The sequence below is a fragment of the Enhydra lutris genome, unplaced genomic scaffold (genome assembly GCF_002288905.1).
Source record: "Enhydra lutris kenyoni isolate GAN:26980312 unplaced genomic scaffold, ASM228890v2 scaffoldscaffold97, whole genome shotgun sequence".
In the NCBI taxonomy this organism is placed as follows: Eukaryota; Metazoa; Chordata; class Mammalia; order Carnivora; family Mustelidae; genus Enhydra; species Enhydra lutris.
Window position 1 is genome coordinate 1,692,799 of NW_019154181.1, and position 17,847 is coordinate 1,710,645.

The window sequence follows — 17,847 nt, forward strand, 5'->3', positions numbered from 1 at the left end:
CAATGGATACCAAAAACACCAATTCCTTTATAATAAAAGAAGAAAGGAAATAATTACAGTAACAATGGAGCATTTACTATTTGCTAGGAGCTGAGCTAAAAAGCTCTGCAGGCGCTATCTCATTTAATCCTCACGGTGAGGATTAAATCACAATCTCACAATCCATGAGATGGATGCTACTATCATTTCCATTTCTCAGATGAGGAAGTCGAGGCTCGGAGGGGCAAAGTGACTTTGCCCAAGGTTACAGGGCAGGAAAGACTGGAACCCACACATCTGTAATTCCACACCCTCTCATTCACAACCACCTGGGCTAGCGCGTCCAAGGGGCCCAATAAGGCTTAGTCCCGCCCATCTCCCCGCCCCTCGTGCCGGCCTGGCCCCACTCCTCCAGCTCGGCTCTTCGGACGCGCTCCTCCCCTCAGTGGGCCACGCCCACGGCCCCAAGCCAGGTGCCGCCGCAATCCCGGCTCCCGGCCCCGCCCTCTGCCCCGCCCACAGGCCTCGAAGTCGCCGTGGACGCCGTTCTTGCGCATGGAGTCGCCATTTTGGTCCTAGAGAAGCCGCCTGGAGAGCCGGCGCTTTCTTCCTTCGGCAGCCGAGGCTGCGGCGGGGCCGGGGCTGGGGTCGGGGCCAGGTAGGCGGGCGGGAGCCAGCGACGAGTGGCGGCGCGGACCGGCGGGCTCCGGCAGTGCGGGGCGCAGGTGCAAGGGGCGGGGAGCCCCGCGGCGCCGGCTGGCGGACGGGTCGCGCGGTCCTGGGGCGGCGGCTGGTGGGGTACAGCTGGGCGACCCCGGCCTCGCGCCCGCCGCCGCCCCTTTCCTCCCTCCCTCCTCTCCCGTCCGGTGTCCGCGGGGCTCGGGCCCGGCGCGCGGCCCCCGGGGTTACCCCGCTCCAGGCGCCGTTGGGAGTCGAGCCCTAATTATGGGACCTGCGGCCGGGCGGCTCGGAAACAAGCCTCCAACCCAACTATCTCCGGTCCCTAATCTGAAACGGCCCCTGATTTTAAGTTGATTGGCCTTGCTTGTGGCAGACATTTCTGTTCCCTACAGCCGGTTTTTCTCCCCCCGCCCCCCCCCCCCAGAACTCACCCAGGAGGGAGGATCTTGATGTAATTTTTAGGTATTATTTTACTGTAAAATGTTTTCCCCCTGTATATTACATTGATGATAAGGATTTTTTTCACCCTTTATCTTGATACTGGCGCAGTTTGGGTTGCTTAGCTTTTACAAAGAATAAGGAAATGAGGAATGGGGATTTGGGGCATGAGGAAGTGTGATTTTTAATGTTTGAGAGATTTAAATGCACAAATAAAAATAATTCAGCCACATTATTGAACTCCACTAAATCATACCCTTCTTCCTGTCCGTATTCCTATCCCGACCTGGTCTATACCGTTATCACCCAGTTTTGATCAGAGGAGATGAAATTCTCCTACTCACTTACCATAAGGACTTCTGCACAGTCCTGGAGAATTTTTATTATGTTGAGTATATATTCAGAATTTTACTTAATTACCCCATTACGGATCCTTTCTGCATGTCCATTTTTGCTCTTAAAAAAGTCTTGCAGTGACCGTCATGGAGCATATATGGCCCTTTCTTCCCCTTGGTATAAATTCCCAAAAGGGGAAATACTGAATCAAAGTTCTGTGTTGTGGTCTTTCTTTAACACTCGATGTAACTTGTTTCCCAAACAAGACATGTTTACTGTAGACATTTTTCAAAATCTGTATGTTTGTCCAATCCTGCTCACTGTAACGCCGACTTTGGCCGGGGGAGTCCAGTCATTTTCTGTGCTGTTGAGAAATGAGCTGTGCACACAACTGTCTGTGCTCCAAGTCAGACTGAAACTGAGCTCATGTCTGCTGCTTAGAGGCCATGTAGACCTGAGCACATTTCTTCATCTCAAAGCCTCATTTCCCCATGTGTAAAATGGGTCCTCGTCTGGTGCCTGCTTTATTGAGTTGTCCTGGGAATTCAGAGCACTCAGAAAGTGATGTTGGCCGTAAGAAAACGTGCTGATGGAGAGATGTGCCAAGTGCCTGGGATCACAGAGGCATAGAGGATTAATTCAGCTTAGGTTTTGCCCTACTAATTCTCTTCAGCACTGGTATAAAAAGAATTTTTTTTTTTTTTTTGAGTGAGGGACATCGCTAATAAAAATAATCATTCTTTGCACTTTATGATGCCTTCTAGTTCCATTTGTTAATCCTTGCAACTGGACCAGGTCAGACTTTACTCAACACATGTTTGTTGATTGACAAGTATCATGGAGCCTCTTTGATGTGCTGGGTCCTAGGCTCTGGCATACAGTAGAGAACATAATGGTGAGAAAAAAATCTCAGAGAAAAAAAAATCTCTGCTGTCTGGACCTTATTTATTTATTTATTTTTTAAAGATTTTATTTATTTATTTGACAGAGATCACAAGTAGGCAGAGGCAGGCAGAGAGAGAGGGGGAAGCAGGCTCCCCGCTAAGCAGAGAGCCTGATGTGGGGCTGATCCCAGGACCCTGGGATCATGACTTGAGCCGAAGGCAGAGGCTTTAACCCACTGAGCCACCCAGGCACTCCCTGGACCTTATTTTTAAGCTGGTTTTACTGAGCATCTGTCTCTGTTGTCAGAAAGGGAGAGGAACAGGCCTGGCAAGGCCAAGGGACTTCCCCAAAGACTGGTAGCTAGTGACTGTGGAAGACAGACCCAAGACCACCCTCCTCCTCCAGCATCTTTAGATAGGAGGTTTTTGTACAGTGGGCACTTTGGAGGAAAAGCTGGAGGGAAAATGTCACAGTCTAATGCGAGCCTTCCTCATCCGGGATCTGGAGAAGTGGTTTTGAAATGACGGCTGGCAACATGCAAAGCAAGTGGTCTTTCCCTGTGAATTCATTCATGAGACCTAACAGGTTGTCAAGTCTCATTCAAAGACGAGCAGGATTTGCTTTTTGAAAGGTGTCGAAATTCTCTTTAAAGTGTGTGTTTTCATACGTGTTAGAAATAATTCTCACACATCCTAGAGTAAATTTAGGATAAATGTAGAAGCAACTGTAGTTTATGAGGCTTTGTGCTGATCAGCCACCTGCCACCCCCATCCTGGTGATGATGTTTCTGAGGATAATCTTCTAAAACTCACTTTTCTGGAAGCTTGGTAAAGAGCACAGCTTGCATTTCCAGTAGGGAAAAGCAGAACCAAAACTAACAACAGCCCTTAGGTTTGAACATCTTGTGGAATGTGGAGTCATGGTCACAGAACATGACTGTATCAATAACCATATCCAAACGGACTCCCCTACCAGTGCCATTTCTGATGGCGGTCTCAGGTTGGGTTTCGGTTCTAGAAACTCGGTATCGGAAGACGAGGCCACGGTCAGTGGTGAAGGGCATTTAAACTCTGACCAGTAAGGACAGGCTCCAGGAAGTAACCTGGAGAAGAGAATACAGAGCTAAGAGAGCCTTCTAGAGACAGGTTGAGCACTGCCCTGGGGCAAAGGAATTTGATGTTTCTTGTAAATTACCAAGGGAAGGACAAGGACCAGTGGGTGGTGACCGCAGGGAGAGGAAGTGAGCATGTTCTAAGGAAGAGTTAGGAATGGATGGGCCCTGAGGATGTGGACATAGTCTCTGGAGCTCTTCAAGGGGCTGGAGTGGTTTCTTAGTGGGAGTCCTGTAGATGGCCCATTAACCTATAAGAGCTCTTTCTACCCTCAGATGCTTTCGTTCTGAGTGTTCCAAGCCCTCTCAGGAATGCTGTGGACTTTAAGAAGCTTCTTATTTAACGTTTGGGGGATGAAAAAAGATGGCCACTGCATGTGTGTTACTGTACTCCTACAGGAGAAAATCAAAATATTAACAGTTGATTCCTACGTAGCTTCCATTTACCAAGCAGATCCTCAATGTGGGACACTTTGTTAAGTGCCGTACAGAGTTAATTTTACAGTGACCCTGTAAGGGCTGTATTTGTGTATCGTAGGGAGGAGGGAACTGAGGCAAAGAGAGATTAATTTATGCAAGGCCTCCCAGGGAGCCAAATAGGAGCCAAGATGCAAACAAGAGCTTGACTCCAAAGCCTGTATTTATAACTACAGGAAAACAAGTTTTCTCTGCCAGTACCTTGTGTTCCTAAACACAGACATACAGTGGTTGAGAGGCAGTGTTGGAAGAAACTTAAGATCTCTTCCAACTTGGAATATTGAGGATGTTCTTTCTTTCCTGTAGACCAGCCACTCTGTCCTACACTACACCATAAAGCAGGGGTCAGCTGACTTTCTGTAAAGCACCAGATAAGCAGCGTTTTCAGCTTGATGGCCGGCACTCAACTCCATCATTGAATCCATGGACAGTTGGTAGGCAGTGGGCATGGCCATGTTCCAATACAGTTTTACGTACAGAAATAGCATTTGGAGGACTTGGTTTGGCCCGTGGGCAGTAGTCGGCTGATGCCTGCTCCTGAGCCACACCTTCTGTGGAAGGCACCACTAACTAGCTCTCCTTGGTCTCCTTAGGGCTTTGGCCATCTGTGCCTGCGTTTCTGTTTTTAATTCACAGGATGTAGGTAAATTTCACTGCCCTTCTCCCCGTTTCCCACTGCAGCATGCCCGGGAGGAAGCACTCTGTGGGGAAATGTACTTTCCTGGCCTGCTTGTGTGTCCATACCTGTAAATTGCACCAGCCCCAGGCCCCAGTGGTTCTCTTCTCGAAGTTACCACAGAGAGACACCCACATGCACTAGGAGGCCTGTTTAGGATGGTGACCCACTAAAGGCGGCATCTCCAGTATCATGGAGTATTAGCAGCAGTTAAAAAGGACCCGATGGGCATATATTTTGTAACCCTGGGCTGTCAAAATACATCGTTTGAAATGTATTTTTGTCCAATTTTTTATGGAGGGTGGGCCATGTGTGAATGCGTGAAGGTCTGATGGTGTCTGTATCAAAGTAGTAAGAATTGTCCTTTCCGGGAGGGTGGGTGGGAAGGGGCCTGGAATGGGGGGGCTGGTGACTTTAGCCTAAACTTTGGTTCTGGTTTCATTTTTTCCAAGGAGAATGTGTTTGTGTATTACTCATGTAATTAAAATGAAAGAACAGCAAAAAAGAGCCACTCGGCCTCATCCCTTTCTCAATCTTCGCCAGCCTTCCCAGGACCATCCCACGGAAAGCTACAGACCGAGCAAGCACAGTGGGCTTGCTGGGAAGATGCCCTCATGCCCTGTGGCCTATGAGATGTTGCTGGGACACCTAAGTCCGGCACCTTCCTTGTGTGATAAGGACACAGCCCAGAGAGTGGAAGGAGAAAGGGCATGTGAATGGCCCGTGGGATGACTGTCTCAGCTCTGATGACTTTGAGGCCGGGGGCTTTTCTGTCCATGCCCTGTCAGCTGGGTGGTCTGTTCACTTGCCCTCAGGGTTATTTTTGGCTGGCCCTAGGTTCTAGTTCAGGAAAGTGCAGGTGGAAGGGTCACCTTAGACATGGCTCAGGGCATCAGAGAGGCCCCTGGCAGCCCAGAGGGAGGGCTTTGGGGTAAACAGTTATTATAGGAGAAGCTGGGCATAGATGGGTTATTTATTCATTATTTAAGGGTCGCTCAGTCCATGTCCTTGCTAATGGCTCTGCCATTTTTCTGTGTGTTAATCCAGGAGGAATATTGTTGTCAGAGAATAACAGGAGGTTGTCCATAATTGACTTTAAGCAGCAAAACAGTAAAACTCTGAGCACTTCAGCTCCGCCTTTCTTGTAAGTTTGTCATTTATTCCCAGTGGTCATGAAAACTAGCGAAATCATATAGTAACATATTTCTATAAATTCGGAGCCCTAAAGATCCAAACAAACTTCTTATTTGTTCATGCATAGATGTAACGTAAGAGACTCCATCAGTGAACACTAATCTCCTTCAGCTTAAGTCATTTGCTATTTAAGGAAAAAAGTTCATTCAGGTGCATTTTAATATTTTCCGGCCATTAATCATATTCTCTTAATCCTCCTAGGCTCTGAGAATTGGAAAACCAAGAAGGTTTTGATGTTTTGTGTGGCACCACCTGAATTGGAAACCAAGATGAACATAACCAAAGGAGGTCTGGTGTTGTTTTCAGCAAATTCTAATTCCTCGTGTATGGAGCTCTCAAAGAAGATCGCTGAGTGAGTTATAATCGTACCATTAAGATCCACAGTCGTTCTGTGCTGTTTTGACCCTGGTGATTGGAAGAGCACTGGTTGTTAAACTTAAGAGCAGATACTGTATAGTTCATCTGCAGATTATATATTAAGGGCTAACATTTTTGTAAACCGTTGTGACTCCCTGTGTGTTCGTTAAAAACACATTTATTGAGTCTCTGTGAGTGCCCGGGAGTGTGTTAGGTGCCACATGTCTATAGAATTACTTGACTCTAAGGAACAGTGCAGCATATTCTGGATGAAAATAGTTTATCTAGATTACAGTTCAGTATGGTCTTAGTTATTTATTAAATAAAGATTCGCCAGAAACCAATATTGCACTGTATGTTAGCTAACAAAATTTAAATTAAAAAAAAAATAGAGAACAATAAATGAAGATTGAACACCCTCCTGGGTACTGGGCCTTGATCTAGATATTGAGGATTAATGGTGAACAAACCAGTCAAGATCCTTCCTTCTTATATTTAGTTGGGGAGCCAGACAAGAAGGAAGTCAACAAAACAAAATTTCAGGTGGTGATCTATAGCGTGAAGAAAACAGTGTGAAAGAAATGATTTGGGCAGGTTGTTCTGCTTTAGCTTGGGGGCTCTGGTGAAACTTTTAAACCGAGGGGATGATATGTGAATTGAGAAACCTTCTAGGCAGAGGGGACAGAAGGTGCAAAGGCCCTGAGGTGTGCAGCAGGAGGTGTTGGTATGGCCCAGGAGCACAGCTAGAGGGCAGAGGGCACAAGGAAATGGTTGGTGAGGCAGGCTGAGCAGGACTCTGGAGGCCTTCTTGGGGCCGGTGTGGGGGGAGGTAGGGGGTTAGGTGTGACATAGTGGCAATGACAGAACAATAGCATATCCACTTTTAATTTTATAATAAGAGTGCCTCTATTTTATTTTGGTTTATCTTTTTATGAATTTGTGAAGCATCCTCAAGTTGTAAAGATGTTGGATGGATAGATTCTGTCTCTGTTACGTTTTCAACTTTTCCCCCCTTTCTCTTCTTCAGGCGACTTGGGGTGGAGATGGGCAAAGTGCAGGTTTACCAGGAGCCTAACAGAGGTGAGCTATCTGGGATGTGCGTTACGTTGATCCTTTCGTGGCATGTGACATGCTGGCTCAGGCCTGTATCCTCCACTCTTGAAACAGTTGGACCCAGTGGCCGGTTAGTTCTGCAAGAAGTTGGGCGGGCAAGGTGGTGAGAGTGGTGCTTTAGCTCCTACTGATACCAGCTGGATATACAGCTTGTGGGGCCTTGAACTCCAGGTCTCAGACCTCATCCAGTAAAAACCACAGAGATGCGTGCAACTGGTCCACCGAACGGAAATTCAACAGTTGTCTGAGTTTATGTCCCTTAGGCGGGATGAGAAAACCTCATATGGCCACAGTATTAATTGGTTGTTATTCCTTTTTTTTTTTTTTTTAAAGATTTATTTATTTAGGAGAGAGAGGAGAGAGCACACAAGTGGGAAGGGAAGAGGGAGAGGGAGAGGGAGAGAGAATTTCAAGCAGGTCCCGTGGAGGGCTTGGAGCTTTGTAAACTGCAAATGATTTAATCTGCAGCTAAGGGGGACTGCATGATGTCCTTCGTGTAGTCTGGAAGGGAGGGTAAGGGAGGGCTGGTGGTGGAAGGCCCAGGAGAAGGTTGATCCACCCTCCGGGTTCATGAATGAGGACAGAGAAAATATTTGATGTCCATTGGGAGAGGGCAGGAATTGCCATTTGTGGATTCCTCACTGTTACCGAATATTAAAGAACTATGTTCAGGAGTGATAGTAGATATGGGTCCCCAGACTAGCAGAGTCAGGATTCAAACCCAGATCTCCCTCAATCTAAGGCTTATTTTCTTTCCTTGGTACCATATTCCTTTATAAACACATATTCTGTTTTTTCCCACATTTTTATTTTTTATTTTTTTAACGATTTTATTTATTTTTTTGACAGACAGAGATCACAAGCAGGCAGAGAGGCAGGCAGAGAGAGTGGGGGAAGCAGGCTCCCTGCTGAGCAGAGAGCCCTAGGCAGGGCTTGATCCCAGGACCCTGAGATCATGACCTGAGCCGAAGGCAGAGGCTTAACCCACTGAGCCACCCAGGTGGCCCTGGTTTTTAATGAAAATGTTCAGACTTATAAAAAGGTTGAGAGAGGGGGCACCTGGGTGGCTCAGTGGATTAAAGCCTCTGCTTTTGGCTCAGGTCATGGTCCCAGGGTTCTGGGATCGAGCCCCACATCAGGCTCTCTGCTTGATGGGGAGCCTGCTTCCTCCTCTTTCTACTTGTAATCTCTGTCTGTCAAATAAATAAATAAAAATCTTTAAAAAAAATAAAAAAGTTGAGAGAGTAGTGCAGTGAGTATAGGTATGTATGTTTGCTACTTGGGTTCAACAGGTAACATTTTGAAAGATGGATACGTATGGGTGGAACGTTTTGAAAGTAAGTTGCAAGCATCATGTCACTTAAGCCCTGAACGCTTGACCATGCTTCTGGAGAATAAGCACTTTCTCCTGCATGAATACACTATTGTTGTCACACTTAAAGGAATTAACGATTATTCTCTAATTATCTAATATCCAGTCTATATTCAAATTTCCCTAGTTGTCCTGGAGAGCCTTTTTTTTTTCCCCCCAACTAGGATTCTTGGCTCAAACAATACTTTTTTATCCCTGTAGTTTCCCCTAATCTACAACAGCTCTTTTTTTCGCCTGACATTGACTTTGAAGAATGTCCCATTCTGCATTTTTCTAATTGTGGCTGATTACACGTTTTTTGAGAGTAGGGATGTTGGACCTTAATTCATCTTTAGTCTCAGAACATTATTATAACATTTATTACCTAGTAAAGTTTTTTTGGCAATGATTTTATTTTTTATTTGTGAGAGAGAGAAAACATGAACATACAAGCAGAGGGAGAGGGAGAAGCAGGCTCCCTGAGCAGGGAGTCTGACATGGGGCTTGATCCCAAGACCCTGGGAATATGACCTGAGCCGAAGGCAGATGCTTAACCAAGTGAGCCACCCCTGCGTCTCATCTAGTAAGTTCTTAATTGTGATGGTTTTATGAATGAGTAATTTCCCTTAGAGATACTGTCCTCAGAGAAGTAAGAAGGATAGATTTACTTGTTCCAAGTCAGAAATGGAATTCTTTTTGAAGCACGTAATGTAACCCAACTTGTTTAAAAAGTGTGATTGGGGCACTTGGGTGGCTCAGTTGGTTAAGCCTCTGACTCTTGATTTCAGCTCAGGTCATGATCTCAGGGTCATGAGATCAAGCCTCATGTCAGGCTCTGTGCTGGGCGTGGAGCCTGCTTGTCCTCTCTCTCCCTGTCCCTCTGTCCCTCTTCTCCCTCACTCCCCACTCTAAAAAAAGTAAAAAGTGTGATTAATGCCAGTGTTTTCATCATCTTCTACAGCACCTAAGACCTTATGAGTTTCTTTAGGAGTTCGTTTCTATATTTTATAATATATTTTATAATATTGGGGATGAAGCAGATTTTTTAAAAAAAGGTAAATTATATGTCTTTTCCACCCCTTCCCCCCTTTTTTCCTTTTCCTGCCAGAAACAAGAGTACAGATTCAAGAATCTGTGAGGGGCAAGGATGTTTTCATCATCCAGACTGTCTCAAAGTGAGTCCTTATCCAACATACATGATGTCGATCTCTGGGTTTTTCTTTGTGGGTATGAGTGTTTAGGATCATTTGAAAACTGGTATGCCTTACTCTGCTAATTTTTCTGACATAACTGTTGACTTCCACGTGTTCTTTCGTGTTCTTGAAAGAGGGAAGTAACCAAGTCTTGGAGTAGATGTTCTTAATGAAAATAGAACCTATTACATTGCCTCTCCATAGCCAGAATTTGGTAAAACTCGCAGGAAAGCTCTTCTAGTTCCCCCAAAAAGGCAGAAGGAGAGGTATTTACTTACTTGGGGTTCTTAAAGCTTCGACTGCAGGCAAGTTAAAAAATGATCACCAGTTCTTATTTAGTTGTATAGATAAATGAGTAGAGAAGATAAAAGAATGCATTGAAGAAATATGTATTCCTGGCTGGCGTGACGTTTGACAAATGTGTGTTCTGGAAATTGTCACAACTGTATAAGCTGGGTGTGGAGGAATCAGTGCAGTGAGGTTGTCTGTATTTTTTGATCAAAGACTGCTTTGTCCGCAGATGTCCCCGCGTGTCCCCATATGTGAAAGTTCTTCACTCAGGGCGGTTTTCAGTAATGTCTGGAAATCACTTTGTATGGGGCATCATTTTTTAGCTTTGATTCACCTACATTTTGAACGTCTGTCCTGGTCTTTGGTTCGTGGGGATGAAATCTCTGGCTCTTCTGGGAAAGAGGAGTTGAGGGTGACCTGTCGTGGCATCTCAAGCCCTCCTGGGAGTGTGTGTGATCAGAAGAAGGGACAGGGTGGCTGGCCTTTGCCAAGGTTCCCTTGTTTCATTTCCTCTGTGCCATTAAGCAGCCTCGGCAGACCGGGGCTAGGAGGCACTGCCATCTTCCTTCCCCCACCAGCCGATGGGGAGCTCCCCTGTGCCCACACCTGCCCTTCACCCACCAGCAGTGGGTGGGGAAAGCGCAGAGCGCAGAACGACTTAGGACTTATGTCTTACGTCGCTTCTGGCTTCTGGCTGTCTACAGTACTTTTACCTCCTTACAGACACTTGTGAGTCCATTTGGATAAATGTACAGAAGTCGCTTGTGTTACACAAGGGGATAGGTGGGCCTTGAAGGCCAAATTGAACTTGGGATTCGGGGCTTCAGCAGCGTGGCTCGTGTACTCTTTCCTGTTTCCAGGCCCTTCCATCCCTCTCCTTTTCTTTCTTTTTGGTTTATTTCAACACTTATCGTTCTGCCCCTGCCTCTTGTTGGTCTCTTATTCCCATAGCTAAAACCGTCTGCATGTCTCATTTTGCATTGTTCCAAACCATGACCTTGGACGAGCTCGGGGATTCTTAGTCTTGCCTGGTTGCAGAGAGCCTGGCCATCCGGGTCTTTGTGAAATATTTAACACTGAGATTTGATGTCGTCAGAAACATCTTATCTCTCGTTTTAGGTCAGACTAATGGTGGAAGCTAAAAGTATTAGAAACGTTTTAAATGAAGAAAATTCTGTCCCTTAGCTTTCCTTTTCTGGTCATTCAGACAAGGTCATGATTTGAGGTTAGCCTTTCAGCAGCTTCCCTAAAAACAGTGCCCCAGCAAGCATGGCTTAGGATGCTTGTTGTAACTCTGCGCCCACTCTTGGGTCCTCTTTTCCTCCTCTTTCACACACAGTGCTATCCTGAAAGCCTTCAGACATCGGGGCAGATATTAACAGAGAATCCACTCACCCACGTGTTCTGTGTCTCCCTTCACTCATTCATTCATTAACAAATACTGATTGAATGTCTGCTATGTGCCAGACACCATTCCAGGTGTGCAAGACGCACGAATGATTAAAACAGATAAAGACCCTGTCCTCATGGAGTCTATTATCTGAGACATGCAGCTAACCCAATAAGTAGATTGTTTAGTTGGTGAGAAGATGATGGGTGGCATGGGAAAAGAAAACAACCCTCAAAGAAAACACCTTAACGGCACCCCAGGGGATTAGGAGTGATGGTGGGGAGTGGAGAGGGGGCAGGCAGGGCAGGCCTCCTTGAGCAGGTGACATTTGCCCCATACTGGAAGCCTGTAGGGATGTAAGCCAGGTGGCCAGTGGGGGCAGGGGGAGGAGAGCTTTCCAGTCCCGGAGAGCACCTACGGTACAGGACCTCGGGCAGGAGGGAGGACTGACAAGGCGTCGAGTGTGGCTGGACTGAGGTGTTGGCAGAGGGTGTACGAGAGGAGAGCGGAGAGGTGGGATGGCAGGCAGATCAGGAAGAGGCCTTGGGAGCCACGGTGGAGCCATGTGCTATATGGGAAAGCATTTCTGGGTCTTGAGCATAGAATGCCTGATGTGGAGGCGCCTGGGTGGCTCAGCAGGTTAGGCTGCTGCCTTTGGCTCAGGTCATGATCTCGGGGTCCTGGGATCGAGCCCCGCATCGGGCTCTCTGCTCAGCAGGGAGCCTGCTTCCTCCTCTCTCTCTGCCTGCCTCTCTGCCTGCTTGTGATCTCTCTCTCTCTGTCAAATAAATAAATAAATAAATCTTAAAAAAAAAGAATGCCTGATGTGACTTGCCCTTGAAGATGACTGGGACGCCTTGTGGAGAATGGGCCACAGAGGGACTGCTGGGGAGCAGGGAGGCCCCTGGTGGCAGGCCCTCCCGGTCACTTGCTTGATGGGGAGCGTGGCCCGGCCCCAGCACAGCCCTGCAGCTGTGCGGCGGTGAGATGCTCTAACCTTCGGGAGGGGAGAACAGTGAGGGGCGCCTTGTTTTCGTCCTGAGTAAGCTGGAGGAGTAGTGTCGCCATCAACCACGATGGAAAAGGTTTTGTGATAAAGCAGACTTTGGGGGGCAAAGAGCAGTTCATTTGGGGGTGTTAAGTGTTGAGGTGTTTTTAAAGACACTGGAGTAGCTCTGTCGTCACATAGCGGTTGGATTTGCTGGACTGGGGTTGAGAAGAGAATCCTGGCCTGGGGCTGTGAGCGGGAGTCTCCAGCTTCTGGAATGCTGTGAAACTAGACGAGAAGCCCAGGGAAGAGGGGAGGCCCAAGGGGGCGCACACGAATGATTGTTGGGCAGGAAGGTGGGGAGGAGGGGAACTAGCGAACAAAGCCAAGTAGGGCAGAACAAGAGAGCAGTGAGGAAGTTCTAGAAGCCAAGTGGGTCAGGCAGAGTGAACAGCCGTGAGAGCTGCTGCCCACAGCTCAGGTGAGAAGAGGAGGAGAATTGTCCTTGGATCTGGGCACATAGAGGTCATGGATGACCTGGATTGGCCCGAGTTTGGGTGAGAGCGAGACAGTGAGTGTAGACAACGGTCCTGAGATGTATACACAGGGGAGCAAAGAATAGGGCCGTGGGAAAAGTGGCCTCCAGTCGTTTCTAAGGGAACAACAGTGTTTCTAGGCCGATGGGTACAAGCCAGGGAAGTGTTCTGAGCTGATGGAGGATGCAAGCGGGGAGAAGGGCTGGAGTCCCATCTTCCAGTAGGCTGGGGGGGGTGGTTGGGGGGCAGGGGGTGGTTAGGGCGTCATCAGGAGGGCTAACTGCAGAGTAACTTTGGTGTGGAAAGTTTGTGATGGCGGAGGGCAGGCCAACTTTTAGGGTGCGGCTGCACATGGTGGTGGGAGCCCGTGGAACCTCTCCCTTCTGACTGGGTTCTTCTTTCAGGGAAAAAGGAAGTAGAGTCATTGGCGCAAGGGATTCTGGGAACTTGCTGGTCCGTTTTCTGTGTCTCGAGCCTTGGGTCCCAGTAGAGGCACGAGTAGCACGTTGCTGCCACTTAGTGGGAACAGGGAGATACTAATCCCATGTCTTACGTTCCTCACTGGGGTTTTCTCTCTTGGAATGCAGGGACGTGAACACCACCATCATGGAGCTCCTGATCATGGTGTACGCCTGTAAGACCTCTTGTGCCAAAAGCATCATCGGCGTGATTCCCTACTTCCCTTACAGCAAACAGTGCAAGATGAGAAAGAGAGGCTCCATCGTTTCTAAACTGCTGGCTTCAATGATGTGCAAAGCTGGTGAGAACAGCAGATGCTTGACATTTACTGGGGGCCTGGGCAGTTGATTTTTACCTTAGACATTGTAACCCCTTATCTTAACTAAATTAGAATGCTCAACAGAAAAATCACCCTTTCTAAAGACAGTTAATTTATAACGAGAAAGCAGTGCAGAGAATTCTCTCCTGTTCCCACTCCTCTGAAACACAAAGTTGAGAAGAACGACTCATTTTTCCCTAAGTTCTTTGTTTAAAAAATTACATTGAAATGATGAGTTAAAATTGCATGGAAGTCATTTTTGAAGGGGAAAAGGGCGTTTTGGGAACCAAACTCTAACTTTTGGAACCATGGTAACACGGCAACAACTTTCAGTCTCTTCCCAGGACAGATTGGCTTATTTTGCAAACTGTATGCGTGTTATGCATTTTCAGGTCACATCCTGAGTGTCTCCCCCTTGTTTCTAAATAAGCTTCGAACTTGTTACCGTGTGTGTGTGTGTGTATGTGTCTAGAGGCCCCATATCCCAGAGTACTGGCACAGAGAGGAAGGGACAAGACAGCCCCCATAGCATTGCATTTGAACACTGCAGAATAAAAGTTCTACTGTAGCATTCCAAAGAAGGCAAAAAAAAAAAAAAAAAGAGAGAGAGAAAAAAGAAAGAAAACCCATACACCCAAATTTGATGGAACCTGAGCCCCAGCCACCTCAACAGTATAAGCTGTTGAAAAAGTCAGTCTTCAGAGTTTTAAAAGCTGGCTGAAGGGAGCAGGCTAGCTCACCAAACCTTCCAGAAGGATTCTGCTTTGCTCTTCAGGCCTTGATCCTGGCTGGGCCACCAGGTTGACTTCCCTGCTCTTTTGGGCAAGTTTTGCTTTTTTGAAACTTTTCCAATTAGATTTTCCTTAACTTTTCTGGTGATCATATCCTTTAAGGAGCCGGTGGGGGTGAAGGGTCTTCCTTTTCTCCAGAGATGGGCCTTTGCGGTTTGTTTTCATATCTTAAGATCGGTATTTGTTTTAATATGGCTTTGCTGTGCCTACTAAGGAAACCTCAAGGAGGTGTAATTTGCTCTAATAGATTATCAGAGACATTTTTTCATTACTATTATCTTTGCTATTTTAAGACTCTAAATTGTTGTGAAAATCATGTATCTCAGTGTAAGAAAACCACCAGTCCTTCCCTTCTGAGTAGGAAAAAGCCCATTCACCTCCCATGTGTCTCTTCTACTCACACACAGAAGATGTTACTTCTGACACTTTGGTCACCAAGTGTGGAGAGGTTTTGCCCTACACTTAGCAATTCTCCATGAGAATACCAGCTAGCTTTCTTATAGTTTAAATTCCAGAGACAGTGTCAGATTCCACAAATTAAGGGCTCAGTCCTGGAGATGGCGTCAGATCCCACAGATTAAGGGCTCAGTCCCACGAGACTGACCCTTCCCTTCCCCATGCCAACTGCAAGGCCAAGTTGTTGCCTGTGTGTCTAATGTGCTGCAAATCAGAGGTCCCCAGGACCCACTCCTCGCATTTGATTCATTTGCCAGAGCAGCTCACAGAACTCAGGAGAACTGTTCACTTACTGTTGGCCTCTTTATCGTAAAAGCATGTGATAAAGAGTACAGGTGGATGTCCAGATGGAAGAGATAAGAAGGTAACAGGATGTGGGGAGGGCTGCGGAGCCCATGACCTCTCAACAGGCCCCAGTCTCCCAGCATCCCCACCTGTTCCTCTCCCACCTGGCCGCTCCCCGAAGCCTCTGCTTTCTCAATTATTGACTCCGTTTCTAGCCCCTCTGCCCCCACCTCTGGAGAATGGGAGGTGGGGGCTGAGAATTCCAAGCTTCTAATCACAGCTTGGTCTTTCTTGGCCTCCCCATCCAAGAGGCCACCGGCAGTCACCTCATCAGAACAAAAGATCCTAATGGAAGCTTTTGAGCACTCTTATCCCTTAGGAATTTACATGGGTTCCAGGAGCCCTGTGTCAGGAACCAGGGGGCAGAGACCACTATACAAATTTTCTGTTCTCTCACAGTCTCCTCAAACTCAGAAATCAGAGAAATAAAGAGACTGAGTCTTCTTGATGCCAGAGCAATTTTTTAGTAGCTGTTATATATTGTATCATGTTTGTTTAGTTTATACACTGCGGCTGGTTATTGAGCTGTTCATGTGTTTGTGTCTGCTTTGTTTCCAAAGGTCTCACTCATCTCATTACTATGGATTTACACCAGAAGGAAATTCAGGGCTTCTTCAATATTCCTGTTGATAATTTAAGAGCTTCTCCCTTCTTACTGCAGTATATTCAAGAAGAGGTGAGCTAGCTGAGACTTCTGCATTTTAACATCCTGTTTAAGATCGCAAAGATACAGTTACATTTCCTTGGGCTGTCTGCAAAGGAGTAAAACTTGGTGTATTCTGCTTAAAGTACTATTTCCTGGGGGCCTGGGTGGCTCAGTTGGTCGTCTGCCTTCAGCTCAGGTCATGATCTCAGGGTCCTGGGATTGAGCCCCGTGTTGGGCTCCCTGCTCAGCAGGGAGTCTGCTTCTCCCTCTCTCTCTCCCTCTCTCAAAGAAACAAAATCTTAAAAAAATAATAGTAAGGTACTATTTACTTCACTAAGTGTAATTCAGTGTATTTTAAAATTCTCAATCTGTAATTTATTTCTTTTGCTAAGCTCTTAAAATTGCTGCGTTTTCCTTGGGGTCTCAGGTACCTAGAATTGGACTAGTTGTTGTGGTCATGACACGTAACTCTCATCCTTGGTCCATGCATGGATCTGGCCCTTGTTTGCGTATCCATTGCTCTGCCTCTCTGTCTGTCTGTCTGTAGTGGTCAGCATCTGTGATCCCCCCGCCCAGCAAGAACACTAGATGTGTCATAACCAATGTCCACTCATGTGGTCCTTTTCCGGCGTATCCCGCCTGCCACCTCCCACCCAAGGGAGCCACTGTTCTGAATCTCGTTTCGTCGTCCTCTTAATTTCCTTTGTATATGGTCTTATCTTATATGTATATCCATGTAGAGCTACCATTCAAAGACAAAAACACACACAATATATATATATATATATTTTTTTTTTTTTAAAGATTTTATTTATTTATTTGTCAGAGAGAGAGAGAGGGAGAGAGAGCAAGCACAGGCAGACAGAATGGCAGGCAGAGGCAGAGGGAGAAGCAGGCTCCCCGATGAGCAAGGAGCCCGGTGTGGGACTCGATCCCAGGACGCCGGGATCATGACCTGAGCCGAAGGCAGTCGCTTAACCAACTGAGCCACCCAGGCGTCCCACAATATATATTTTTTAACTTTATAAAAAATGGGGGCACCTGCGTGGCTCAGTGAGTTAAGCCTCTGCCTTTGGCTCAGGTTATGATCTCAGGGTCCTGGGATCGAGCCCTGCGTTGGGCTCTCTGCTCGGCGGGGAGCCTGCCTCCCTCTTTCACTCTGCCTGCCTCTCTGCCTACTTGTGATCTCTCTCTGTCAAATAAATAAATAAACACAAAATCTTTAAAAAAAAAACCAACTTTATAAAAAACGAATCAAAATGTGTAATTTGGAGGTAGTTTGTTACCTGAGGTGCCGTCAGTAAGCCATGTCGTGTGTCCCAGTTCTGACTGCTGAGAGATACTCACTGCGCAGCTTTATCCCAGTTCATTTGTGAGGTTTTTGCCGTTGTGATCGTGCTCCTGCGGGCGCTCTTGTCCGTGTCTCCTGTGGGATGTCAGCAGATGTGCGTCGCCGTCGCAGCCCCAGTGGAGCGTAGCTGGGAGGCATGGCGTGGGAGTGATGGATTTTCCCCGAAGCAGTTATGCTGGCTTACCTTCCCGGCAGCCGTGAAACAAGATGGTCTGTGGGTCCATCCTGTGTCAACACTTTCATTACCAGAGTTGATGATTTTTGCCGGCTGATTGGCTCTGGCGTGGTGTCCTGGTGTGTTGGATGGATCTCAGATGATGTAAGAATATTTCCTGTTCTGGGAAAAAGCCCCGAACGCACTTCTGTTTGTTCCTCCCTGGTTTTGTATGTGTGCTTCTTTTCTGAGCTGCTGGCATCCTGGTTTTTAGTCTGGATTCTAGCCATTTGTTAGTATTGGTCTCATATAGATCTCTCCATTCGCAGC

General features: G+C 46.9%; 1 protein-coding gene across 3 annotated transcripts in view; it reads left to right on the top strand.

Moving 5' to 3' along the window:
• Nucleotides 1–572: 572 nt before the first annotated feature.
• Nucleotides 573–17,847, top strand: part of LOC111139252 (phosphoribosyl pyrophosphate synthetase associated protein 2) — a 49,010-nt gene continuing 31,735 nt past the window's right edge. The window contains exons 1-7 of one of the 3 annotated variants that reach the window (XM_022491472.1): nucleotides 624–637; nucleotides 5,631–5,727; nucleotides 5,979–6,129; nucleotides 7,162–7,214; nucleotides 9,707–9,773; nucleotides 13,584–13,756; nucleotides 15,927–16,042. In XM_022491472.1, the coding sequence (XP_022347180.1) occupies nucleotides 6,011–6,129; nucleotides 7,162–7,214; nucleotides 9,707–9,773; nucleotides 13,584–13,756; nucleotides 15,927–16,042 (528 nt within the window). In that variant the 5' untranslated portion in view covers nucleotides 624–637; nucleotides 5,631–5,727; nucleotides 5,979–6,010. Of the gene's footprint in view, nucleotides 638–4,322; nucleotides 4,342–5,630; nucleotides 5,728–5,978; nucleotides 6,130–7,161; nucleotides 7,215–9,706; nucleotides 9,774–13,583; nucleotides 13,757–15,926; nucleotides 16,043–17,847 lie in introns of those variants that run through there. The other 2 variants (XM_022491471.1, XM_022491473.1) reach the window with 2 other exon arrangements.